General features: G+C 37.5%; 3 protein-coding genes across 7 annotated transcripts in view; all 3 read right to left on the minus strand.

Moving 5' to 3' along the window:
• The window catches only part of LOC126850892 (insulin-like receptor), a 43371-nt gene extending 28331 nt beyond the window's left edge, over nt 1-15040 (minus strand). The window contains exon 1 of the mRNA XM_050594335.1: nt 14535-15040. The gene's annotated coding sequence lies outside the window, so the exon portion shown is untranslated. The remainder of the gene's footprint in view (nt 1-14534) is intronic.
• Nucleotides 15041-15496: 456 nt separating this feature from the next.
• On the minus strand, nt 15497-19150 carry LOC126850921 (major facilitator superfamily domain-containing protein 12-like). 3 transcript variants are annotated; one of them, XM_050594401.1, is made up of 7 exons: nt 18819-18939; nt 17943-18236; nt 17580-17859; nt 17381-17498; nt 16931-17287; nt 16072-16325; nt 15497-15833 (listed from the first exon to the last, which is right to left on the minus strand). In XM_050594401.1, exons 2-7 carry the CDS (start codon nt 18130-18132, stop codon nt 15713-15715), a joined length of 1320 nt encoding a protein of 439 aa, XP_050450358.1. In that variant the 5' UTR covers nt 18133-18236; nt 18819-18939; the 3' UTR covers nt 15497-15712. The 3 variants fall into 3 exon arrangements, with proteins under 3 accessions (XP_050450358.1, XP_050450356.1, XP_050450355.1); XM_050594399.1 differs by lacking the exon at nt 18819-18939 and adding an exon at nt 18439-18599; XM_050594398.1 differs by lacking the exon at nt 18819-18939 and adding an exon at nt 18967-19150 and having other exon boundaries at nt 15498-15833.
• Nucleotides 19151-19635: 485 nt separating this feature from the next.
• On the minus strand, nt 19636-22722 carry LOC126850928 (maspardin-like). 3 transcript variants are annotated; one of them, XR_007687610.1, is made up of 8 exons: nt 21886-22722; nt 21554-21688; nt 21324-21429; nt 21116-21236; nt 20930-21038; nt 20570-20818; nt 20321-20487; nt 19636-19880 (listed from the first exon to the last, which is right to left on the minus strand). XR_007687610.1 is itself a non-coding variant. In XM_050594415.1 (8 exons), exons 2-8 carry the CDS (start codon nt 22081-22083, stop codon nt 20428-20430), a joined length of 978 nt encoding a protein of 325 aa, XP_050450372.1. In that variant the 5' UTR covers nt 22084-22210; nt 22400-22722; the 3' UTR covers nt 20062-20427. The 3 variants fall into 3 exon arrangements, 2 of the variants coding, with proteins under 2 accessions (XP_050450372.1, XP_050450371.1); XM_050594415.1 differs by lacking the exon at nt 19636-19880 and having other exon boundaries at nt 20062-20487; nt 21886-22210; nt 22400-22722; XM_050594414.1 differs by lacking the exon at nt 19636-19880 and having other exon boundaries at nt 20062-20487; nt 21886-22327; nt 22400-22722.
• Between the last annotated feature and the right edge of the window lie 5207 nt (nt 22723-27929).

Below are 27929 nucleotides of genomic sequence, written 5' to 3' on the forward strand. Positions count from 1 at the left end.
CGTTGTAACGAGACGTGTACGCTGTGGCATGCGAGAGATTGTACCCCTACGTTCGTGACCTGACGAGCCGCCTGATGGCCAAACATCTTTCCAACGATTCGTTGAATTCATTTTCAGGGTCAGGCCGTTATCTGCGCTTCGTACTTTGCGTTTCGCGTGCGAATAAAGGCCAAAAGTATCCCGTGTAACGTAGAAAGATTGTAGCAATGTTGCAAAAGTATTATTTTAGATATATATTAAGAAAAAGATTTGATAATAATTATCAGGATTGGGTAATAGCTATTAAATGCTGTTAAATGATCAGAATTTAGTAACAGTTATTAAACGATATATTAAATAACACCAACTGAATGTTACGATAACAAGTAGTAAAAGATATGGTGAATAAAGAATTTAATATAGATAACCTATATTTAATTAATTCAACTGCAAATATTAGAGATCTGATAAATATTATCAGACAAGTATTATCTAAAAATTATACTTCTCTCTTTTTCTAAATCATTCATAAAATATATTGACATATTTTTATATTCAAATAATTTTTGGATTCATTTTTCTATCATATGAAAGTGAAATAAGTTGTTTCATTGTGGAAAAATTTATCAATAGTTACGAAATATTTTGTTGACTGAATTAACATAAACGATCTAATAATGAAATATCATTGTGGAAAAATTTGACAATAGTTACAAAATATTTCGTTGATTGAATTAACATAAACGATCTAGTAATTGAATATCTGATAAAAGTTGAATTCAATGATTTAATAACACTTATCAAATATTTGATTACAGTCCTCAAACATTTGATGACTGATATTAAATATTTAATAATTGTTACTAAATTATGTGTATAGTTGACTCACCTATAAACAAGATTCGTTTATATAATTGAACCTAGTAAATATTTAGTAACTATTATCACATACAAATATATGATAATAATTATCAATGTTCAATTAAAATTTACAATTTGATACATTTTTATTAATAATTACTGACCAATTTTTTCAAGGAACAAATTTCGCTTTATACGATTAAACACGTTTACAATCATTTTTAAATAGCCAGCTCCCTTTTTCTCTCTCCTTTCTTTCTCTGCGTTACATACACAGATTTATGCTTATTTAAATGTATGTACATATTAATAGACGATCTGTCAATATCTCTTCCAACTACACTACGATAATCAACAGCATTGCAATCTTATCAATCTTACAATCTTGTAGAAATATTGCAGAATCCTAGCAAGATTGCAGCGAGATATTGCAATAACCTGTTATAAAAATAATCATTACAATTTCATGATTGCAATATATCTACGTGTGCGATACAGTTGAAAGATGAAAGCGTTATAGATATGAAATATATAAATATATACATACAATCACGCGGAAAATAGTCGGTCACGCAACGCGCGTAGGTACCCACCACCTACGCTGTCTTATTCATAGTTTTATTTCGTAGTAAGCGAGGGCAACACGGGACCTCGGGAATGCGTGAGGCACGTGATACCATCCGTCATCGTAAAACCAATAATTTCAGACGGCGGGCTCGAAAATGTTACGTTACAATTTCAAATACCAGCAAAAATTTCATCATCCGATAAATTTAGCGTAAGGAACGTATGCATGTCTCCGCCGATAGAATCACTTCTATGATAGAGAATTATTGCGGCTCGAAATATCTCAGCTTTTGAATCTTGCAACTTTTATGCCCTTTTTCAATCTTTTAATGTATTTCAATGAATATGCGCTAAATTAGATATAATTTCATCATAATACAAATCCGCAATTTAATCTTTATTACGCAGTTATCAAAATCGCATCAAGCCAGGATAATAGTTCTTATCATCAAATAGATTGCTAAATGGACGCATAAGCAGGATAATCCGCGACCGATACGGCAAACGCTGAAAATAATTGTGTTTCGGAAGCGGACAGTGCGCGAAATCGTTTTACGCGGTGATCGGCTCCGCTGTCAAAATATAGGACGAATATCATGTGCATTTACAGTGCTGTACACGTATCTCGCATCTATGTACGTGTACGTGTGCGTGTCAACATCGATGTGCGAGTATACGCATATAAAGTCGGGTTCAGAGGGAAATAAATTAAAAATTAAAAATTAAAGAAAAAAGATTAACGTTATTAATATTCGCTTGTGATTATTCGTGTCCGTTCATTTAACGCAGATCTGACTTAATTCGATCGCTCTCGAGAGCGGGGAACAAGGAAGACATCGAGAAAGCGACGTAGTAGAGGAACGAAGAAGCGACAGAGGAGTGAGGGGTGAGGAGTCGCGAATGGTGGGCAGGGGGTAAGAAGAGGTAGGAGGGGTACCGACGAAGACACCAGATGGGGAGGGGGGAGTGGAAACAGGCGAGCGGAACGAGCTTCATTCACAGCGCCACGCGCCGCGCCAGCCCCGCTCAGTCCCCACGTTCTCTACTACGAGATATTTGTGCTGTCGCGTTTGCAGGTTCGCCGACACCCGGTCGAGCGCTCGAGTTATCCGTTGCTTGCCAAGCGTCGCTTCGTAATCTGCTTTGGTTGCTGTCAATCGGACGGGTCAGCAAAAAACATCGGTAACATCGGCGCTCGTTGTAGCCGTGAGAATTCAGCGATTTATTACAAGGAAAAGTTACAGTGAAAAATTTTGCAAAACAATCTTCTAGAGGAACATTACGATCATTTTAGTTCACGTTCAAAATATTCTGGATAAAATTAGAAAACTTTAATAGATGCAACACGTAACTTTTTAATGTATTCATTTATCGCGCGCGCGTATTAATCTTGTACGATCGCGAAAAAAAAAAAAAAAATGAAAAGCCACTCAAGTTTCGAATATTAGATTTGAAAAAGTCTTGAAAAGAATTGCACAACATTCATGAAGTGAGCATTTTCATTTGCATAACGCATTTTCTTTCTCTCATTACCAAGAATTATAATTAAGATTGCAAATTCGCAAGTCATATGACGGATGTACGCTGCCATCTGATTGTTAATTTGGTCAACTGCTGCTTGCAAAAATAAAAATATCAAAAAAAAACGAATTTTCGAAGAATATTTTAATAAATAAAATTTTATAAAAATTCACAGATTTTTCAAAGGATCCAGATTTGTAAAATTTTCCCAGAGAACAGACATTCAGTTATTATCTCGATCGAGCTGTCAAACTCGCAATTTTTGTGGTTTTGACTATCTTTGCGGTTTTTTACAAGGCATTCACGATTACGTAACGATACGCGCTCGTGTGACATATGTATAAATTAAATGGATTTTCACCATGTCGTAATATCGTGTAATATCCGCGCAACGGTAGCTACAACTCGACGCGTGATCGATCGATGCACCTAGGAAAGAGAAAGAGAGAGAAGGAGGGAGAGAGATGTATGTATATATATATATACAATAAATTAGAGACGTAGTTACAATAAAATACGCAGCCCCGCGCGCGCGTATTTTATCGAGTATCGCACGATACGTTGCACGGCAGATTAGAGCGAACGAGATATCATCTGTAGCGCGCAGGTAAACGATAAACGTGGTATCGGTCCGATAAATTGACTTCATCACAAACTAGCGAGAAGACAGAGAAAAAAAAAACTACGTCAGAGACGATGATAGTTCTGTTTCTTCGCGCCGGCTAAAGAGGCGCATTTCGCAACGTGCCGAGTTTGATCATCTTCCTTCCTTGTTCTCCTCCTCCCTCTCTATCTTTGTCTTTCGTCACCGGGTTTCCTCTTCGTCACTCTTTCACCGAAGCGGCGAACTGAATGGAAGGAGATGGTCGATACATAGCATTGCCTGCCGCGCTCTCTCTTTTTCTTTCTCTCGTCCAATTTCTCTCTTCTTCCTCGTCGTTCCTACTATCTCCGGCCAATCCAAGACGAGGACGGCGACGTACGCTCACTTCCAATCTACGACGTCGTAGAGTTGGCCACTATTACTTCGGTCCCGTCTCCGCTGTTTATTCGCGTATTCCAGTTTGATGTCGCCATTGTTATAGCTTACTGCCATTGTAGCAGTCATTGTGCTCCAGATATTACAGATTGCTCCCACGCGATCCTCTCTTCTCTCTTTCAATTCCCTCCCTCCGATTTTTCGTACACGTGATAATTACATCTCCGTCAATTTATATTCGTATCTTGTGTTATCGTATTTTTCGTACGATCGATACAGCGCGAAACGAAAAGAAAATTGATCCCTTTTAGTCGTTTTGACTCAACTTGCGTTCATTTATCATCTATCTATTGTCATTCATTACTCGGGATATCGTCATTTAACGTAATCGGAATGCGCGTCCCTGGGGCGCTTGTCATACCATGATGCTGTGTCATCAAATGGCACAAATAATTGCGAATAGCTTTCTTAACGGCGAATCAAACGCGCGTCGAAATACAGAATTAATATTATTAGCTCGCATTCGCTTATTTTCGTCCCGCGACTATTTCTCGTTTGTTATTTAGAGTCAGCAAGTTTCTAAAGATAGCGGGATAAATAGTCGCAATGTCAATTATATTAATATATTACCATAATTATCAATCAACTTTAACAAATTGAACTTAAGTTGATTTTTTTTTTTAATTGCGATTTAATAAAGATAGAGAAAGACAGAGATAAATATAGTTTTAACTTTCAATTACTAAGATTACAGAAAACTGTAAGATTACGGATAACTATATTTGTATAACAGGGTGTTATCGCGAGATATTCGAAACTTTCTTTGCAGTCCAAAGGTCGTAATGCTATTACTATCACCGTGACACAGCTATCAACATGGCATTTCAAATATTTTTCTCAGGATTAATTATAATTATATGTATATACAATATTTTTCGTGATTGTTCTAAAATAAAAATATATTTTGAAAAACACATTTCTCTCTCTCTCTCTTTCGGGCAGTCGTGTAACGAGTATTAATCTGTTTAAGTGCTTCACGATCGATAAAGACCAACGCAATGAGATATAACGTCATTCTCGAAAAGTGACAAACACTACCTTTATCACTGTCCAAACAAAATTACGCGCTTCACGTATGCGCCAAAAGAGAGCGTAACATATTTCTGTCGGAATTCCACGTGTCTTCCACATTTTTTGGAAAATTAAGAAAATGTTTTTAATTTTTCACAGAAGTTTTATTCTCCTTTTGAAGATTATAAACTCTTTCGCATAAACAATTAATTCGAGAAACTTGATTAATCATAGCAATTATAACGACACTTGAAATCGGTATAATTATTAGATTACGATGCGATAAGCACGACACGCGCGCACAAAGTGCACATTTTCATAAATATTTCCATCATTGCATAATTTAAACGCAATAATTGACATAGAAGGTATACTTTTCATGTATTATCGACAATTAATTTACCGATAATTATATAATATGTAATAATCATAAGAGAAATCATATGAGAAACACGTTCGCAAATATGTAATTTCCAACGAAATTGTCCGATTAACGAAAATAACAAGATACAACAAATTATCGAAATTCTCTTCAGCGTATATCGTAATTAAAATATATTCGCGTATTTATTTGTTACTTGTAAATATAAACACTGGGGAAAAAACAACTTGTACATATCATTGAATTGTATCAGCGGACGTTTTCCAACGGCGTAATAAAAATAACATTGTAATCCGGAATGATACAGTGCGGCAAATAATTTCCGACCGTTTAAAAACCGACGGCGCGTTTATTTACCGGATAAAATGAACGGGGTTATCATTTCGAATATATACGGTGATACCGTGTATAAAAAACAAAAACAACACCCTTCGAATTATAACACGAGTGATCGGTGCCTGAGGATTGAGAATCGCTGCTACTATCCGAAGGGTTAGTTGAGTGAAATCGACGAGGGGGAAGGGGGAGAGGGCGTAGGTGGATCGTGTGCACGTAGTGGGAGAGTAAAAGTAGAGTGGAAGGGCAAAAGGAAGTGCGATACTACGTCGCAGTATAAGGGGTGGACGATCGATGCGAGCCAAAACATTGCCACATGCCTAGCGCGCTAAAGGTATAAAACTCCGACAGCGATTCCAACAGTAGTACACGCGCAATTCACGATGCACGACAATTTCGCGATATGGGGAGAGATCGTAAGTGGGCGGCGAGAGGCCCTCATCGTTATACAATATATCCTTGCGATGATAATCGCGGAGCCGATCGATCACACCGATCTTTATGTGCGTTTTATAGCGGCCTCTCGTCGGCCTTCACCGCTCCTATGGCGACGTGCCATTTTGACGCGCATAAAAGCGAAGAACGGCGAGACAATGCCAAAATTTTCACAATCCCTCGAGGCTCGAAAATGCGAATCGTCGCGTGATGAGAATTACGTTATACGGCGTAGGCGTGAGCGAGTTGTTCTACATCGGGTGAGATAACTTTTTGGCCGATATCCAATCGCATTTAACGGCGAATCAAATTTTAGGGAGAGGATAAAGATCGAATATTAGAAAAAGAGAAATTATCCGATACTCCGTCGAACATATAATCGAGGCGTTTTGTTTCACGTCACGTTGCCGAGTAACTTGGGCTCTGTTCGCGTAAAGAGATTACGATTGAATCTACGTCATCGACATGATTGATTCATGAAAGTGAATGACGGTCGTAAAGTTAACGGTCGCGTATGATATTCCGCCGCGCGACATTGCGTCAACCCGCGGAAAGCCGTTAAAAAGCGGATCTAACGGGGAATACGACGCAACGCTTTACACGTCTCCAACTGCCTGGGGTGCGAAATGTCGCTCGACGAGTTTAAGGGGCCCATTTTATTGTACACAGAGAACAAAGTTCCTCGCGCTAGATTCGTATCTGGCGAACGTGCGTTTTCGATAAGTATCGGCGCGTGAAACCGAGAGATAAGTGGCAATGGGAGAGGTATTTATAATTTTGCGCCATCCCGAATAACGAGAAAAATATCGCACACTCTCGAAACGAGAGGTACGTATTACGTCGGCCTCGAAAAATATACGGCAATATTCCCCGACCGTGTCGACGGCGCTTCGTACAATTTATCTACGCATCCTTGAGTTAAAATTTATCGTCGGGATATACTTGAACAATGCAATGGATTTCCGAGTTTCCATCTCTAATACGCGCATATTCTATTCTAACCGCAACCGCTCAAGGCTTCGATGATCTATTCTAAAGCACGGAGCGTTCTTCTGGAGGGAAACCTATCGTAGCAGTATGTATGTGTGTGTGTGTGTGATTGTATATATGTGGGCAGTGTGCGCTACCGATAACTGGAATCTCCGAGCGGGTAAAAGACAGCCGGAAGCGTCGTTTCGAGAGTACGTCGAGCTGTCGCAGCATCTCTCACCACGATTCTCTCCCGATGCGCACAATCGGGGAACGATTCGACAATTCACCATGTATATGTATATCGGATGGAAGCAATATTTTTCGGGAGACAAGTGTGAAATCAATCGCGAAACTTTGCAATTCGATAACTCCGTGTCGCGCACCAACGAGCGCGATATCGTGTTACATTGATTGCGTCGATAAAAAAAAATGCCGTTTTAATTATTGTCAATCTGATATCACAAAAATACGCTTCGTTCTCTCTCTTATTTCATCGTTAGATTAAATCACGCGGAAATCGTATATCCAGCCACGTTAGAGAGAAAGAGACTTCATTATAAAATGTCGCGCGATTATCGCGATGCGAGGGTCAGAGAGAAAGAAAAGGAGAGAGAGAGAGAGAGAGAGAGAGAGAGAGAGAAAAAGAGCGTCTTATCTCTAATATACCTACATCGAGCGGCGAGCTATCGGATGTCGCGCTCGAGGTACGCGAACAAGGGTCGCTGTCCCCGTCGTCGCTGTCCAAGTGACCGCGGCGGCAGCCTCGTGTCGGCTGGACGTTAACCATGCGCCGATGCGATGCGTAGTACATTATGTAGTACGCCGGTGCGTAGTATGTCGTCGTCCACACACGTCGTCTTCCACCGTGCGCGTACACACGCGTATACATATATGTAGCAGACGCGACGCTAATAAGCGCTTAATCGAGCCGGAGCAAGGAGGTCGCGGACGATAACAGGAAAGCGCGCGCCGCCGCCTTTTCCCCGAAGCGAACTAATAAACTTGCCGTCCGTCGTCCTCGTTGCCGCCGCCGCCGCCGCCGCCGCCGCCACGTCGCGGCGTCGTCGAGGGTTAAAACGCGGAGGGGTAAGAAAGTGCGCAGTAAGGAAAGGACCGACCCCGCCCGCCTTTCGCTCTTCGACATTGCGGCGCATTTTCCCTTGTATAATCTCTTCTATAAATGATGCTCGGATATATCACGATGCGATTACTTTCTGCATCTTTTGTATTTTTAGAAAGAAATTTCACGGAGGCAAAACTGTCACTTGTGCGATAAGAGTGTCATTTTCTTTAAAGAGAAACTTGTACGGCGTCAAGTTTGACATCAAAGAAAAGTTTGTTTGATGTCGGTATATATTTTTTTTGCGCGGCAATCTTAGGAAAATGACGCAATTTCTCTCGCCCTTTCGAGACGAAAAGGAGGAGTCGGTGATGTAGGTCCATGGAACCGCCATCCAACGGTTGAGCACGGAAACCGACTGAGCCGTTTCTATTGTGGAATCAACGATGACCAACGGAAGAATTTGACAACCCTTCCCCCTCTCATTCATTAGCATCATCATATCGCTGTATGAGATTAATAATGTATAAAGACATGTTTCGCGCGTATTTCCCGATCGTTCGTACGCACGATATTGTCACAGATGCGCGTTGATCGCTAACGAAACCTTTGAAGAAACGCATGGTCAGGTTTCTGACATCCATGCAGCCGAATGTTAAAATTGACGCACGTTTCGTTGACTTATTCACAATGATGGATGATGATGATGATGATGCGAGAGAATGTCGGCTGAGATACTCGAGAAATTCGATTACATTGTTCGGTGAAAATGCGCGTCATCGAAGAATCTTTAAACGGTATTTGTGCGGAAAGCATCGCGAACAACGGGAGTAAAATAAGGAAGAGGGACGATAATGCGCTACTTTAGTAACGAAGAGATACAGACTACACTTACGAACTCGCTTGAATACAAAGTATCTATACGCCTAAAGGGGAAGATAGAGCACGTTCACGAGCGCCGTTTATGAGCGGAAGCGCAGTGGAAGAAAACGAAGAATGAGGACGACAAGAGCAGAAAGAAAGAGAGAGAGAGACGGTGAGATGAAAGGAAACGGAAACAAGCTCCATCGGATCGATTCTGAGGTGAGACAAAACTTCAAAAGGGACAATAAGAGACACTCGACAATGAGAGAGAAATGTCTATATAAACGCATGGAAAAAAAAATCTGTGTTTGTTGTACATCAAATCCAGAAGGTATTGAACTTCTTCATCGATGCCGCAGAACGGAACAACTATGCCGGCAACTGCGTTGTGGATTTCCGTTTCGAAGCATGCGAATAGTTCTGGCACCATACGGTGCTCTCAAAGTGCGCACACATGCGCAGAAATGAAATATAGTTCCTGGAAGGGACGTGTACACAACGCACATACACACGCATGTAAATCGTATACATAGCACCGGTGCAAGTCTGCATATTTAACGACGACTTCGATGGAAGAAGGGTGACGTCCGGGTCGCTTTGCCTTTCGTCGTCGTTACGCAAACCGTTTGAAAAACTCTTCCTTCTTCTTCCTTCACCCGCGATACATTCTCCCCGGTAACTTGCGTTACGCCGAATACGATTTACATTCTATTTACATTTTAGTATCTAACAAGAAAACTGTTCGCGATCGAGATACGAGCGCGACACAATCGATTCTTCAACATTGAAAACGCCGGTTTAACAGAATTACCATTTATATTATAAACTTATCTTTGGCAAAAAAAAAAAAAGCAGAGCCGTTTATTGTTCTATCTACGTAACGCATATTACGACCCTTTGTTCACGGTAAATGAGTCAATTGTATTCAAACTGACGAATTAAAAAAAGATCGGTCGGCGATAAAAATAGACGTCGCGTGAGGGTCGCGATAAAGTTGCTTCAAGTATGAAGAGAGACCGCTGTAAAACGCGAAATAATTTGTCTTTTGAGGAAAATTGAAATCACGTACACCTTTATTCTTCTTGAATATAAATGTAGAATGAATCGGCATTCTCTGAAAGACATAGTTACTACCCTTGAAGTTTAACCTCGCTGACTTTTTTCTCGCGTCGCGCGCGCAATATCGTTTTAATAGCGCGATAATTCATGTTTAAATAAGGCCATATTCGATTAATTGCGATTGCATATCGCCTCGTATTCATGCTGCCGTGCATGCATTATTAATTATTGCAAAATGACGTGCGCGTTTGAGCAATCTAAGAACATGACCGTCGTAGATGACACAATTGACAACAAACTAGAGCAATATACAACGCAATTAATAAATTAGCAGGCGAATTGAGATTCAATCTCTAATCAACTAACATGCTGTACATAACATATGTCCTCTACATAGATGTACAAATAAATTTTTCCCGTCGAAAAAAAAAAAAAAAATCCGTGCTTATTTTTCAATTAAAAAGTCAAAAATCTCACCTTAAAAGAAACTTCAGATAAAGTGTCTAAAGTTTTTTTTGCAGACACACTGTTTAAATTTTTAGACACAACTCTTCTGAACTTTCAGAGAAATGACTTTGATAATTAAGACAGATAATCTGAAATTTTTATCAGATATTCTATTTGAAAATTCAAAGATACGTCTGAAATTTCAAGCATCTTTTTACAACGCTCGTAAAAAAGAATGAGGACGCGTGTAAACGTATAATTATGATAGAAAAAAAATAGTTATTTACAATAGTATAACTTACGATAGTATAACTAGCGAAGCACGCAATTGCGTGACGACATGATGGCTTCACGTTCTAGAAAGAGTAGCATGTGGAAAATTGTGTGCAACAATGTATGCATAAGCGTCTCACAGCCCGAGAATGCGCCGCGAAAGCACGCTCTCTTAGCAATTATCACCGTCGACGATCTTGAGAAATCGTCTCTCGATAAATGAAATTTTAAGCCATTAATTGGAGGAATTAATTATCAGATGCGAGAGAAGAATCGTTTACTTCACGCAGTATATAATAAGATTTTATTGATTACTTTAATATCGACATATTTACACGCTTGAATTCGACTCAAGGAAATTTCGCGCAATTTTTAATCACGTTCGCGTCTCGTAAAAATATGATGACGCAACAGATTCAGAATCACGGGTTCTCTTTAGAGTAACAATGCCGGCCAATCGTCCGGTTGGGCGCATGTGCCCTTGGTACGTGTTAATAGCGCAACAGCAGCGGTGACATTCCGTGCCATCGTTGGCATAGTATTCTTTCGCTCGGGGAGCAAGCACAGGCTATCCAATTACGATAGAGCGAGCGGAGTCGGCTGTTAGACGTCATCGCCGTTTATGCGGATTATTGTCAAGCAAAAACAATAGGGAGCAAGTAATATATTCGAGTTATAAATAATTAAAAACTCGCATTTTATCATTCATTCGAATAAACTTTAGTCTTGTCAATTGACATGCAGACATATAAGATGGCTCGGGAAACATACTATAATTTCAAAAGAGATAATTTCTGATAGTCGAACATATTTCGCGCGCGAACAGTATTTATTAAAATATTTATAAAATAATAATCTCTTTATTAAAAAAAATTAAAGCCTGTCTTGATATATTTTAAATTCTTAAGAGAGATTTTTTTTTAATAACTTAAATTGTCTTTTAAAGTGTTTTGTTATATAAGAATATATGAAAATATTTTATATATATTTTTTTTTATCTTATATTTATATATTAACAGTGCCTATTAAAAAAATACAATGATTTATGACATAAGAATAATTTCAAAAATTATTCAAGCTTTGATATGTTAAAAATTTTCTAAATTTCAAAGTCAATTTTCTGGAATACAAAGCCTCGTGTAAATTTCGATTTATTTCTGAAAAAGAAATCACCTCTTTTAGCGTTCTATTGCGTTTGCTGACTCACTTTATGTACAACATGTTTAACTCAGGCCAGAAATACGAAATGTTTCTTAGGTCAGATCAGGTCAAGTAGTTAAAAATCTTGAAACCTTAGATTTTTAGAACCTAAATCTTTCTCAAGATTTTAACTATAGATATAAGATAAAAAATCCGATTTTCTCGTAATCGACTAAAATATATTTTATAAATTATATATAATTGTATGTGTATATAATTACAATTTTATAAAAAAATATAATTCTAATAATTCAAATTTGCAAATTAAATTTGATTTTTAATGATAAGAACGCTCGATTAAAATGATAGTAAATACAAGTTGATAAAGTAAAATTTTTGATCAGCATGCATCTCGGCGCAGATTCATTTGTGCCAGAAATAAAGCGTCTTTCCGACAGTTTCAAAAATCTCTGGCGTCTTTTCGTGATTTGCAACGACAGACAAAAAATAAACGTACCGCTAACGCTTATAAAAATGACAGAACAGCGAGGCATTGCGGCTCGACGTTATTACCTGTCGTTAATGTCAGCCGTCAATAATCCAATAACATTTTTACGAATATTTCCAAGGCAAAACGTCTAGCAAACTTTTTACTTATTTCACCTCAGTTAAGGCATACTTCAGGCAACAACCTCTGTCTGATGTCTACGATGTCGTAAACGTCACTACTCAAACGTCGTTACTCGCGCGATTCTGCGTTATTTTCTGTACGGCCAGCTTAAATAAGGCGCGTATTCAGCGATAAAGCGCGAAATAATGCCGTGGGAATCGATTCCGAATGCTATCTTAATCGATCTTAAATCCCTATCATTCAAAGAATCGATTCTCTCTCAATTAAACTATCTCCGTAACAAATGTGTTTTTTTTTTTTTTCTTCTCTGACAGATCACATATTTCTCTCAATTTTTAATTCAGCTAGCAGAGAGCACGATGATATGTCATTACTATTAATCAAATATATCTTACTAGAAATCAACGAATAGGACGTTCGATCGATACTCTCGTGTCGTCGCATCGTTCGCCAACTCGGAAATAATCACGGAACGGCCTCCATTTTCGGGCGATGCGGTTACACGAGAAAAGGGTTTACAACGAGCGGCGTCTTTTCTCGATTTGAAACGTTTTTACAAGAACGAAAAAATGCATTACTTGAATAAAAATCAAAACCATCATTAATATAATTTTAGAAATCGGAAATTATATAAGCACACGTGTTTCACGAGCATCTGTAAATATTGATAGATCGATTTTCCGTAAGGTTGATATCTCGTTTTTGCGTTCTCCTTCGAAAAAGATTTTTCGAAAAAGACACAAGAGAAAAAAAAAAATGTAGTATTGTTGTTTATCCTAGCAAAATATAAATCGCGCAAATATCGAGAATAATATAGACACCCTAGGGAGGCTTGTACGAATGACAACATATATTTACGATAACGTAAGAGAGCACAAGGACAGGCTCTTTCTCTCACTCTCAATCTCTCTCTCTCTCTTTCTCTTTCTTTCGGTAAAGAATGCTTTGACGCGAGCTGAAATCGGGTCTCGCGGCGAGATGACGAGCCGTGCCGAAACCCACGACACGCGGTCCTCCTCTCTCCTCTCTCTTCCGAACGCGAATCGACGTCGTCGCGACGGCGCGGCGGCGGCGACGAACGAGGTTAGCCGAGCAGCCGCGAGGTCAGTGACTAAAGAGAAAAATATCACGATTTAATCGTCGTCGCCACGCCGTCCCCTATCGACACGCCGTCGATTTTATCCGAGCAAAAGCAAACGACATCGCGCTTTGAGATTCGAAAGAAAACGACCGCCTCCAGGCATGCCCTTCTTCCATGAAAAAAAATCGCCACCGCCACCTCCTACGTGGAGCCGTTTCGCTTCCTTTCTTTTCACTTCGCTCTTTCTCTCCCCTCCCCTCCCCTCCCCTCCTCTCTCTCTCTCTCTTTTCTCGCGAACGAGCGAATAATTTACACGGCGCGTTCGGAGGCCATTGATACACGCGTAAAAGCATGCGTGTTTCATGCGAAAAGCCCTTTTCGTCACGAGCTCCACAATGTAGCGTCCGGGTGCGAGAGAAACAACGCCCAGGAACGACGCAACGGTCACGGAAAAAATTTCGCGTGTTACCTGCGCGCACCTTTTCCCTAACCTCCTCTCCTCATCCTCCCTCTGGTCGTGAACCTTTTCGATTGAGGACGAAATGAGAAAAGGGTGATTCGGAGCAAATTCTTTATGTGACACAAAATAGAGAGAAAGGAAGAGAGAGAGAGAGAGAGAGAGAGAGAGAAGGGAAAGAGAAGACATCTTCGCGATCGAAAGACAAAAATAAAAGTCAAAAAGACATATTTAGAGAATATTTTGCGACGCGAAAAGGAGCGCGAGTCAATATCGCACGATATTTAGCGCGATAAATCGCTTCGCAAATACGTCACATGCGAAAGAGACGCGTGTCGTCTGACGCGCGTGTGGCGAGAAAAAAGAAACGAGACGAAAATGACGCAAAGGAGAAAGCAAAGAGAAAGAGAGGCACTTACCTGAAACACGGCGTCCAGTCGGAAACTCCGTTGAACGTGTCTCGGCGTCATCACCTTCGTCGCGCCGACGACTCCCTCGTCTCGCCTCGGATCGAAAGTCGCCTCGTCTCGCCTCGGTTGAAAGAAACAGAGATCCGGGATGGCGAGCACTGTAAACACTTTTCTCCGCAAACGAGAGACGAGAGGAACAACACACATACACCCACGTAACACACCGAGACGGTCCGCGGCAATGGTGTCAAGTCAATCGGCTCGTATGTCCGAGTTGAAGTTATCATTTATTTATCCTCAATCGTTTCTCTCACCATAGCACGACGACGACGACGACGACGATAATGACGACAATAACGACGCGACGCGTCGTGGCGCACGACGAAACGGTCGCGTCTCGTCGAACAAATACACACGGTAATCGCGATTGCTCGTTCGGGGAGCGCGAGATTCCCCGCGCGACTCGACACACACAACTTGTTTACTAGAACGCGCACCACGCCATGCCTCGTGAACGTGCGGCCGCGCGACTCCCACTCCCCTCCACCCACCACCCCAAGCGTCTGCGCAATGGCTCGCCGCCCCGTCTATGATCTCCCTCCTATTTCCCGGTACGCTTTGTATATACGGGCGATAAAGCGAATGTATGTCTCTCTTGCCTTGACGTACTACGACGCAACAGCGACTAGGAGCCAGCACGGTATGTAACGTGCGAACAAACGGGTCAACGTACTCTCGCGCCATTACTGCTATGGTGACGCGCCTTTTCTACGATACGTGAAGTTTGGCGTGAAACGACGATCGCATACCTCACGACATCTAACACTGTTCAATGAAATTAACATTCGCGAAAGCGCATGATAATAAAGCGACGGATCTTGAATCGATAAATTCGGAAAAGGAGAGATTAGAAAGATGACGGATTTCAAAAAAATTGTTTTTTTTAATTTTGATATAAGATGGCAACACGAGATAAAAAAAATGTAAGAAAGATAATGGATTTTTCTTAGATTTATTGCGATTTTGATATAAGACGGGATATCACGAAATAAAATTCATCGTCATTAATATACAATTTTTTTTTTATATCGCTTGTCCCTTGGCAGTATTTTCAACGGGAGGATAAATAAAATTATAATCTATATACAGACATAATGCGAAAGGCATTATCGATCCGTCATTGTGTCTCAAGTTAGGCAACGCGATACAGATATCAAAGTTATGAGTCCCAGTGTCATCGAGGAAGCGCACACGATGGACAATGTATCTCGGTTATAATTGAAACAAAGTTCCTTGTCATTGCATCTCCTGAAAGAAATAAAAGTGGAATGTTGAAAAAAATATACGATAGGAATAACAAAATAATCGATATCAATTTGCAATCCAACGGTGATTACAATTAAATTTTCTACACAAGATAAATTTAATATACATATCCATGCCGATGACTCTCTTGGTGCGCGCGCAAATCAATACATATCGTATATAAAATTGCAACTTGTATAATTAAATTAAATTCATTCCGCATATTCCGGTTATCACTCACCACTTCTCGATGAATATCACTACGAGACCGGTGATGATTTTATCGAGGAACGTGACGATGGAATAGACAAGCGCGCTACGTTCCGTTCTGGAGCCGATTAATTCGGCGGTGACGCTCAATGCGGTGACCATCGTAATGGAACTTCCCGCGCCAATTAACACGGCGATGACGTACACGACCGTCGTATTACCCGCGACAAATTCCGTAACGACTGCCGCCGCTAATCCTACTGTAGCACCGAGAAAATAGCACACCTATTTTCGATTCGGCGAAACAAGAATATGAATATACGCACTTGCCTTTTTTCATTTTCCTCTTCGTCTTTCTCTCTACTTTCTCAAATTGAATCAGTGAAAGTGTCATTGATCAAAGTCATGAGATCAGTGAAATACTCGCTCATCTCTTTGATGAAAACGTTCACGCTTTACTTCTTCGTCTTATGTCTCGCTGATTACGACAATAAAATTTCATACAAACTTTTCAACTAATATTCTAATTTAGAATTATATATTATTTTTCTTACTCTTAAAATGTCACAAGTGCAATAAGAAATGAACAAGACGCTTGATCAAATTTAGATATTTCTTTAACGAAATACATTGCTATCGAATTTCTTTCATATATGTAAAATATGAAATTTTAAGAAGTGAAGAAAAAATTGTCTATATATCTAATTACATATATATATATTCGATAGACTTTTCCCGGGAATATATGACATCTTAGAATATCACTGTGTATGTGTGTGTGATTGATGATTTTTGATGAGATTTCATTGTTTGTAGTACTATAACCGAAAGCACTGTTTGTCAACGACAATACACTGATTCCATTTAAGAGAGTATCATCAAACACGTACCTTGGTGCCGCAACTTCTGTTGATGTATTTAAGTAATAAAGCGGCCACAAACGAGGATATATATGAGACCAATGGCACAGTGGCCAACGCCTGCTTACCGCCAATTTCAGTCTCTTCTATATACAGTGGCAAGTACACTGTACTGAGAGTGATAAATAATCTGCTCGCTACGTAGAGCATTGCGACTCTCAACAAGATCGTGATATCGATCCATGACATTCGTCGGTTCAATGATCCAATCGGCTCCTCGATGTTCGTTTTCTGAGGCGTTTCTCGTTCCAGGAGGTTCGCTTTTAGAAAAATGTGAAAAAAAACGGTTGCGGTCAGACCGAGGATCGTGAGAATCAGGACGATATTCTGTAAATTATAAAATTGATATTGTAACGTAGTTCACTTGTTGGCTCTTATTGTAATTTTTTTTTTTTTGACACGCGGTTTCTTTGTACATACTCTGAATTTATAATCGTCCTGCTGATCCAATTGAACCATAGACTCATCTCCACTAGTCGGTAAAATTATCCACGTAACTATAAAAACTACCACGGCCGCACTAACTTGGGCAGAGTATCTAGAATCAAATTTATTCTAATGTAACTCGGACAGAGAAGGCGAAAGAGAGAGAAAAAGAATCTTGTTACAATTCACATACCTTATTGCGGTCAAATCGGCTCGAGCCAGGAGAGAATTAGTTAACGAGGGAATCATTGATAAATGAGATATCTGTACGGCTGCCCAACCCGTTTGAAATATTGTAATACTGATTACGTATAAAAACATAGCCGTCGTAGCGGAATTAGCGAAATTTCCGAATATTATGGGAAAGGATAGGGTGACTATGACAGAACCGAAAACGTGCCAAGTCTTCTTTTTGCAGTAACGATCGACTAGGAAACCAAACACAGGCGTCGCAATCGCATCGATGACTTGTCCTTGAATGAAAATCGTTTTGACATTAATCAATCGTTGACTAAGATAACATTGTACATACGTGTATGAATAATTGGCCGCTTACCTAGAAGTAATAGCGCACCGGCGATGACGGGTTCTAATAATGCCACTCGTTGAAGATAAATTAAAGTGTAGGAGAACCACATGGCAGCCGCCAGATCGTTGAAGACGTGTCCAAGAGCGTAAGCGAGTTTCGTGGACGTCGCAATCCTCCCGGTGTCCACGAGACGCGTCCGCTCGCTGGCGTTATTCATTTTTCTAAGACTTCGTATTTTCCAGGATGCAGAGATAAAAATTTTCACGGTTCCGGTGAATCCATCATGATATTATCATGGTTTGTACTCCCGAAAGATGATATCTGCGTGAACATACAATCATGATGTGATTAAAATGGAAATTAAAATCCAATAGGATTCCGCGTGCGAAGGAAAGATTTTTGATAAAATATAGCGTAGATATTTTCAGGACAAATTTGAAACTTAAACAGTACAAAATTTTATTACTTTGCACGATAAAAAAATAAATATCAGTTGATGACGCTGTTTGTTTCTAAGGCAAACCTGTGGTCAGTGTTCCTTTCACTTGATTAGATTTAGCTGCAAGTTATTTTCCCTTAGGATAGTTTCCCATTAGGACGGTTACGTGATAGTTATGGATAAGTTTACGAAAAGCATATGCATCAATGTAATATCACACGAGGGATTAGATATAGATCGTATATCGATAATAGCATGTCTTATTACAATAATAACGTGATCACTTCCATCCAATTGTTCAACGTATGACTCATTAAGGATAACATAATTACAGAAAAAATCAATAAAAACTCTGGCAAAAAATTATTAACTATTAAAATAAAATACACGCACACATGTACAAATATGTCAATGAATATAAATTTAACTTTTAACTATAAAAAATAATTAATTTAATATCTTACAGAAGACGCAATCGGTCACACACAGTCAATAATAAAAAGAGAGAGAAAAAGAAAACTCGAGAATCTTTTTTTTTTAATTAAAAAAAAAAAATTACACAAAAAATGTTTGAAAGCAAACAATACACCGCCTTGCCAACAAGTGTCTTACTTTGCGACTGAATTTCCTAAAGCTTATCGAACAAACAAGCAGATTGCAATTTATAATTGAGATTTATCAATCCGAACGATATCTTAAAACGTGCCGTAAAAGATATTAAAAAATTTCACTCTATTGTCACGTCGGATATATTATTGCGATCGGATACCGGCTGCGTTGCGTGCAGGTGAGAGACTGACGATGAGCTGAAATATACACGTACATTATACACATACGTCATTCTTTACAAGAGAGGGATTATGCCAGGAAGATTACTTATGGGACAATATCGGCAACAAGTGCGATAAGGATAATCTTATCAGCATGTGAATCTTACTTATACATTGAATAAATCAAACCTCCCATTAATCTTTTTAATAAATCACTTTTTCATTTTCCGTACGCAAAAGATATTAGATAATATTCATAATGTTTGTGAATATGAATAAATTTAATAAATATTAATAATTTGAACAGGCGAATTCTTTGGTGTTAATTTAGTGTAATTTGAATATTTCGAAATTTCAGGTATAATTAATAGAATTTTTAATTCTTCAGGTTTCACTTTTTTAAAAAAAATTTACACTCATATAAAATCATAGATAAATCTTTAATATATCTGTATTATAAAATTATATATACAATTATAGCCAATTAAAATTCAAAATTGAAAAATCAACACGGAAAAAAATTTAAAGGAAAGTAATAGAGACACCAATGCCATATATGTATACTTGGCAGAACAGGCCCTGTAATACGAGATTGCAAAAGAGAAACACGAGCGAGTACACATGAAGAAGGAATCGATACCAAGCGAGTTCTTATACGGTCTCCCGGTCAGGCGACGACTAACAAACTATGGTCAACTTCTTACTTTGCACACCATAACCGTGCTGCTTTAAAATATGTACTAGGTCCCAAGAGCACTGTATAGAAAAAGATAAAATAAAATAGATTATACATCCAAATAGACTCATATCATAAAAAATTTTATAAAAGTATTTATTCATGAATTGTGATCGTAATAATAGATATTTAAGAAAATATTTTGTTATTAGATTTAATTAGAATTACTTGTATATAATAAAAGAAATTTGATATAAAATATACTTAATAAAGATATATTTATTTTTAGCTTGCAAGAATAGATGATAAATATTATCTTTTTTTACAGATAAAAGAAAATTAGGATATTATAAAATATAAATGCTTTTTATATTTAAGGAACTAAATATGTTTGACATAATAGATTCAAAACAGTGCTATACAGTATATAAATCATATATATCATTTGGATTGTAACATACATTGTAACAAATTATTTTGTTAAGAACTAAATTGAGACATTAACAAAATCATATCTTACTCGATATAAAAGACACAGATGTCTTTATTTATAATATCTGTTTATGAGTAGTGGAATCCATTTTTATTTAATTAATATTTCATTTTTCCTAACATAAACGCATTATGCTAAATTTTAATTTTTTCTGAAGCTGCATATTCGGTGTCCTCAAACTGTCTTAAATGTATCTGAAAACACACCTCCTGATGCTTTATCGATCATCGATATTAAAAAATTCTATTTGATCGCAATTATACTTTATAAATTTACCTGCAAATGCAAATTGACTTCGGCAGATCGACTCAAGTATGGAAAATTTCCACCACTTTTCAAGTGGGCCAATTTCGCATTTGGATAGCATTTATACATTTCTTCCCTAACAGCATTTGATAAAGCATATTCATCAAAAACATCTATTATCGTCACTGGTAAATGACATATCTTTTGAGGTTGTACATAACAATTTATGCAATTCATTGTTAAACGAGATGCTAATTCAGGTTGCGTTAAGCTCTCCAGCTAGAAATTATAAAAAATTGTGAGAAATGTATACAGGATTAAAAATTTCTCAAATAGAACATTTTGTTTTCTTTGTCTTCCACCAATTCTAGAAAACATCGAAATTCATACCCTTTCCACCATAAAATCTATTGCCTCTATGATTTCTCCATCAACCTTTTCTGTTGCAAAATTTCCCATTACCATTTTCTTTAGTACCATTGAAGGTAAAATCCAAAAACTGCAAACATAAGAACTATAATAACAGAATCAATATAAAACTGAATAAATTATTTTGTAATGAAATGACTGACTTACACTGCTGCAGAATCATTGTAACTAAATACAGATGTATCCGTAAAAGTATTGCACAGAACTAAAGATACTACTCTAGGACAATGCGCATTTATTTCTGTAAATTTCTGTGCCAGGAAGCCACCTGCAAATATAAAATTTATAATTATGCATTTTATTTGTAAAATTATGTGTAAATTTAAAGGTAAATATTTTACTACTACGTTCTAACCTAACGAAGCACCAAAAAGATGAACTTTATCAAGTTCCAGATAATCCAATAGTTTTCTGAATCCATCGCACCATTCCTTTATACTCCAATATACTGGTGGCTCAGCCTATAAAGGTGAACTTCCTGGATCAACTGTTAAAGGTCAACTCTTGCATCAATATGATGTAAATGAGATTTTTCACTCTACTTTGCATATATATTAAATGCATTGATTTTATATTACAACTCACTGATATAACTCTATAACCTTTGGCAGCCAGGCCTAATAATTGCCTAAAAAAGATATCGGCGGTACCACAAACTGGTGGAAGACATATAAGTGGGCACTTGATAGTTTTTGGATTGGAATCGTACACCTTCCATCCCTGAAACAATTTATATTTCAAGATAAAGTTAGTGTTTTGTTATTTTCTTCAAGGCTGAAGTAAAAGTTGCTTTGAATCTTTACTGTATGTCCAAAACAATGATAAAAACAAAACAAGATAAATGTTAGTAAACAGTTAGATATCGAACTATTTATATTTATGTATTTAAACCTTATATCACTCTAATGAAATAATACCTTGGCACCATCGGCATCGACGACAATCTTCCTCAGCGGTATAGAGCTACGAAAACTCAGATATTCCTGAGAGCGTGACAGTTCGCTCGAGTAAGACATACTTTTTTGTCGAAGCAATTCGATACGTCGCACCGCGTTATCGTCGCTCGACGAAGCTGCCCCGTCGTGTACTTCTCGATAACGGGGGAGGGAACACATTAATTATTATTATAGCGTGGTTCGCACCACGTCGCCGTTAATATTACAATAAATATTATAACGGCTGAATTTTGTAAGATATATGTCAATCATGAACGAGAGCATATAACGGTGAGTTGTTTAGAATCTGCGATAAGAGAAATGCTAGATTGGAATTTCTTGTCAATCTCTTTGACTAATGATCCAACACTGTTGTTTTATTCTGGTATTCTATAGTTGAATATTGTTATATCCATTCGAAATCCTTTTTGGAATAAAATGGTATTCTTTGAAGTTTAACAATGACAACAGCAGGTACATTTTATTATAATCGTACCTTGTAAACTTTAGTCCTCAACTTTAGTCTCAACTGAAAGTCTGAAATTGTCTGAATGTGTCTATATTTAAACCTCAAAATCTGTCGTTACTATTGAGTAAAAAAAAAAAGATCTTTCGTACAAAAAAAATAATTATTTTTTGAAGAAGAAAATAATCCCTTTTTAGAGTCGTTCGCCGACGAGACGGCATAAACTACAGCTGACATAGACAGATGTATGCACACTGAGTTGTGTTTAAGTACATCATTCGGATGAATCAAGGATTTATCCGACATTATAGTTTACGTGACATACACATTCTCGAACGCACCCTGCAGAGAAAAAATAATTCCACCGGAACTCGTTATTCCAAGCATCGACGCATAGCGTGGACTGCGTATCTAATCGTAAACAATGTACAATGGATAACCAAATGGTTATCAAAAATGAGAGAGAGAGAGAGAGTGAGAGAGCGGGTGTGAGTGCGGTCACTCTGGTGTTGAATAGAAAGAGACAGGTATAACCGCCCATGCGTTCAATCTTTTTCTATGAAGCGAACCGATTTTTTCCTAATATGTGCAGTCCATATTATATGTCAATGATTCCAAGGGTGCTGAATAACTGTCTTTAAACTGAAGGCATTTTAAAAAAAATTTAAAAAGATCCCAAGAATTTTCCTTCTCAGCTGGCAACCACTCTGCCAATTATACATAGGCCCCATGATCCATACACCGCATTCGCTCCATAGATATTCACTCAGTTCGGTTACATATAATAAGGTTCTTAAAATCTTACACATTTTTCAAACTTAATATTCCTTGCGTGATGCGTGTTTGTTGCAAGAATTATTAAATTATTAAATTGAAGACATACTTTATATATAATTATGTATCTTTATATTTGATTATATAGGAATTTTTTTTTCCGGAAATTTAAATCGTGCACGAAATTTTTTGTCCTGCAAAACGATATTGCTCTCTATTCTGCTTTACATGCATAGACATTGTGATGCAATCTTATTTATTTGTTTGTTCCTTTTGATAATTAAGATATGCGAACTCGTGCAAATCCAACGATGGTGCGTTCCTTTAAATACCAATAGATGGCTCGATGATGCTCGTTTCCTCACTTATCGCTTCTTCCATAGCGTTTATATCATTTGATCGATAAAATATTTCTATATATGTAAATATTTATTGCCCAATAAATCCAACTTTCTTCGAATCTAGCAATAAATTAGATATGGTAATCTTTTTTTAACATAATTTATCGCTTTGAAGAAATAATTTTATCACAATTTAAGTGAATAGATATAGTACAAAGATAGTATAAAGATAAATAAAGGTAAAAATAAGGATAGTGATAAAAAAAAAGAATACTCTGCTGATCACGCTAAATGAATTTCTACAATTTTCTTGCGTCATTTTTTTGAATGTCCATTTAACTTTCAGATATTTCTCTAGGAATTTCAAATGGGGAGAACATTTTGTATATATAATTGCTTGTTTTACGTGTCACTTCATCTATGAATAATTCTCCATTTAACAATGAGTTGTCGATATTATAGTAGTACGATAAATTTAAAAAAAGGAGATAACATTCTATTTTCACCATTTTTAGTGAAAAATTAATAAGAGCTGTTTTCCTCTTAGATATAATATATAGATATTTTATATTATATTATATATTTATAGATATTTTTGTAAATATTTTATTATACACACACAGAAATTTTTTAATAAATTTTTTTATAAGTATATATATATATATATATATATATATATATATATATCATTCACTTTGTTCGTCTCTTTGAATGTTATCAAATCATTATCGGACTCAGAAGATTAATTCTTATATTAATATATTATAATTAATATATATATATATATATTATATATATATATATATATATATATATATATATATTAATTATATGAATTTTTTTAGGGTACTTTAATCTATATATTTTTCTAATCATTCCTTCGTGATCCATTAAGAATTAATCTTCTGAGTCCGATAATGATTTGATAACATTTAAAGAGACGAACAAAGTGAATGTTTACACAAATGTGAAAAGCAATTGGGGTGAGTTTCGTAACCACCGTGCTGTCGATCACGCGGGGGTGTGGCCACCTCGTGATGTACTCGTAGCAACGAGTATACGCTATCCGACACGTACATACATACTGTCTATCCGTCGACCTACGAACTGCAAGATTAACGATGTCGGAACTTTCGCGCTATTACCTCGGGAATCCGCTGCTTTTCCATCCCCTCGTTCCACCTTCATCGCGCCCTCCCCTCCCCTTTAGCATCGCTTTTTTTTTTCTCTTCGCTGCAGCAGCATCCGGTATCTCTCGCGGAGGGATAAAGAGAGAGGCGTGCGAAAACAAGTGTATTTTACGAGAGAAATCAAAGCAGAGGAATGTAATTTCAAAAGTTACATCATAGACTTTGAGATGAATTCACATGACATTTGGCGAAAGATGTATTTCCGTCAAGAATCGAACGGATCGATGTACTTAAACAAGGGGATAAAGAATATGCGTGCGAGAAAACGCAAAGAAGATTGGCACGAGATAACCGGATCCTCCCTCTACATTATAGGCTTGAGCTTTTCTCTCTCTCTCTCTCTCTCTTTTTCTCTTGTTCTTATTGTCTTTCTCTCTCTAGTTACCCTATCATCGTTAACCGCCGACCCTACCGTTTCTGTCTTCCTCTATCTCGGTACATCGACGAGAAACCGGGGCGATATTGCTCGCAGGAGAAGCGAACGCGAGGGTACGTATTAGTGAACCTGCCACTCAGGGAACGGAGGGCGGTGGTTGATTTTTTCATCCCCACGCCCTCCGCGTGTTTGTACGCGCGTATACGCGCAACGAGAGCGCGACTGGAATTCGTTTAACCTCCGTCGAGCAATAACGATTTAGTTCGCTGAAAACAAATTCGCTGCGTTGCGAAATCGTTAAATGTATTCAAGAAAACGGGATGTATGTATTATATATATGTATACGTTCTAAAAGACGTGTTACAAAGAGCGAGAACGATACCTCCCGACGTTAATCTTTTATGTAGCGCGCGTGTGTATGAGTTAATAAGGCGCGTTAACAAAAACGTCGTCGCTACATCCAATTATGGCCAATTAATCGTCGTTTCCTACTACTGCCGGTTCAATTCACGCTTTATACGCTCTCGTCTAATTGTAAGATGTATGTATTCAAGAAACGTCTCTAAGCGAATTCAAAGCAGCGCGACGCGAGTAAGCGCGGCATCGGGGCTAACGTTTACATTGGCGGAACTCCGTAAGTCATTAATAACCGATACGCGAAGCTTCGTTTCTGTCTCGCGTTAATTCGACGTATCGAATCGAACGACACATCGTGCTCATTAATCTTCCCCTTCCCGTATCCGTCACTCCTGGCGATTTATTTAAAGAAGGCACGTTGCGTTTTTTCTTCTTCTTTTTCCTTTCATTCCGCCAGTCTTTTACATCGTAGAGCAAACGCTCGGACCAGAGTTAATTAATGCGACGAGTACCATCGGTATGCGGGTACGGTACGATAATGTATCAGCGAAGAGAACGCCCGCGAACGCAGTCTCTCTCGCGATTTTTTAGCGAAATCTCTTATTATTAATCGCATCGCACTCAAGTCCAAATAGAAATTTTGCTTTTATCTTCAATTTTTTTTTGCATGTCTTCAACGATAAGTTTAATTTACACAGGAATGAATGCTCTTACTTTATACCTCGATAAACAAACAATTTTCCACTTTAAATTTAAAAGGACACTAGCTTTAAAAATTATAGATAATAATTTCAAGAAAAAATAATTTGATTTCACTTAAATGTCAAAGTTGATGTTGGATGAAGATCAAAAAATAAAAAAATTTTGATTAAGATACTTGAATCTTTTTGGTTTTTACTTTTTTTAAATATTTATATAATATCACAAGGAATTGATGTTGTACTTTTCTAAATCTTGAATGTTTGAATAAGAAATTTTTAAATTGCTTCAATACAATTCTGAAAAAATTTTAAGTGGTTAGAATTGTAAAAATATATTGTTTTAATGTGATTTTTTATATGATTCTTTAATAAATGTAACAAGAAACGAAAGCGTAATTCAATCAAAAAAAGAAAAATTAAGTTATTCTTTTTTTGTGTTTTTTTAATGTTATTTTTAATGTTTCTATGTTATCAATTTCTATAGAAAGCCTTCCATAGAAAGTATTCTACAAATCTATAAATTTCTATAGAAAAAAATTTGTTTTGTTAAATTAGGTGAATATATTACTGAAAAATGAATAGAAATTTCTCCGAAAAGAATTCTTTTAACAAGAGAGTTTATTTGTCAAATCGTGTTAAACCATTTCTGGATTTTTGAATGTGGAATTGTTTACATATCGAAACGCTTACAAAAAAACGATTAGTCTTTTTATTTACGAAAAAAGGTTATTTTTTATTGGTACGATCGGCGAAATCAGAAAGACCTTGGATTTCGGGATGATTGCCATATCGAGACAAAAATAAAACTTTGCGAGAAATTTTGAGCATCGGACCTATAAATACGTGCAATAAAATACAGGATCATTAATCTTTCGTCACAGTAATTTCGGTTTGCAGCGGTGACATTCGCCGTCTCATTCGCTCTCTTTTCTATCCGTCGCTCATTCGGCTCTCCTTTCCACCATCATCCCCCCTTTTCTCGTTCTCGCATTTTCTAGGATAATTAATGATCCCGAAAGCGATCTCCTCACGGTTGTCTCGTCTCTCGGGGGCAATCTTTCCCCGTCTCGCTCCAGTCTCGTTACCTCCCCTCATCTCAACCTTTCTCTTCGGTAAATGGTTTTTCCAATTTGGATAATCCTTTTCCGATCATGAATAGTTAAAAAAAAAAAGATAGCGAGAATAATAAAAAGAATCATGAAACAATTTTGAAATTCTTTTTGAAGCTGCATGACTAATTCTATTTTACGCTAAAGGTAAAGATCACATGGTTTGAGACAACTAACAAAGGAAAATCAAAAAAGAGAAAATTTTATTTGTAAATTTCCAATACATAGTACGGGTCTTTGTCAATAAAAATTTCAATCTACGTTTCAGTTAAATGTACCATATACATATATTACAAAGGTAATTATGCAACTAGAATATTCAATTTAAAAAATTATAAACGCTTTCTGTCAAAACATATCCGATCACATAAAAAGTGATGAAGGTAGGTAGAAGAATAGATAAACCTTTGAAGATTTGCATAGTCGTTTCCAGCTGTCGCAGCATCTTTATAGAATCTTGACGGACGTCAATCTCTAATTATCTGGAAATAGCGAGGCTCTGCCTGTTGTCCCGTCCTTCCTCTCTCTCTCTCTCTCTCTCTCTCTCTCTCTCTGTCTTCTCCTCTCTCTTTTCCGATAATAAATATTTTCATGACAATCGACCCGAAGGGGGTTGCTAGACGTCGCTCGCATTATCTCGCCTTGGCTAATTCCTTCGGAAACGACTTAGTTCTCTTCTTCCTTTTTTATCGCATCTCTCGTAGCATCCTCA

This window comes from Cataglyphis hispanica, chromosome 7 (genome assembly GCF_021464435.1).
Source record: "Cataglyphis hispanica isolate Lineage 1 chromosome 7, ULB_Chis1_1.0, whole genome shotgun sequence".
Lineage (NCBI taxonomy): Eukaryota > Metazoa > Arthropoda > Insecta > Hymenoptera > Formicidae > Cataglyphis > Cataglyphis hispanica.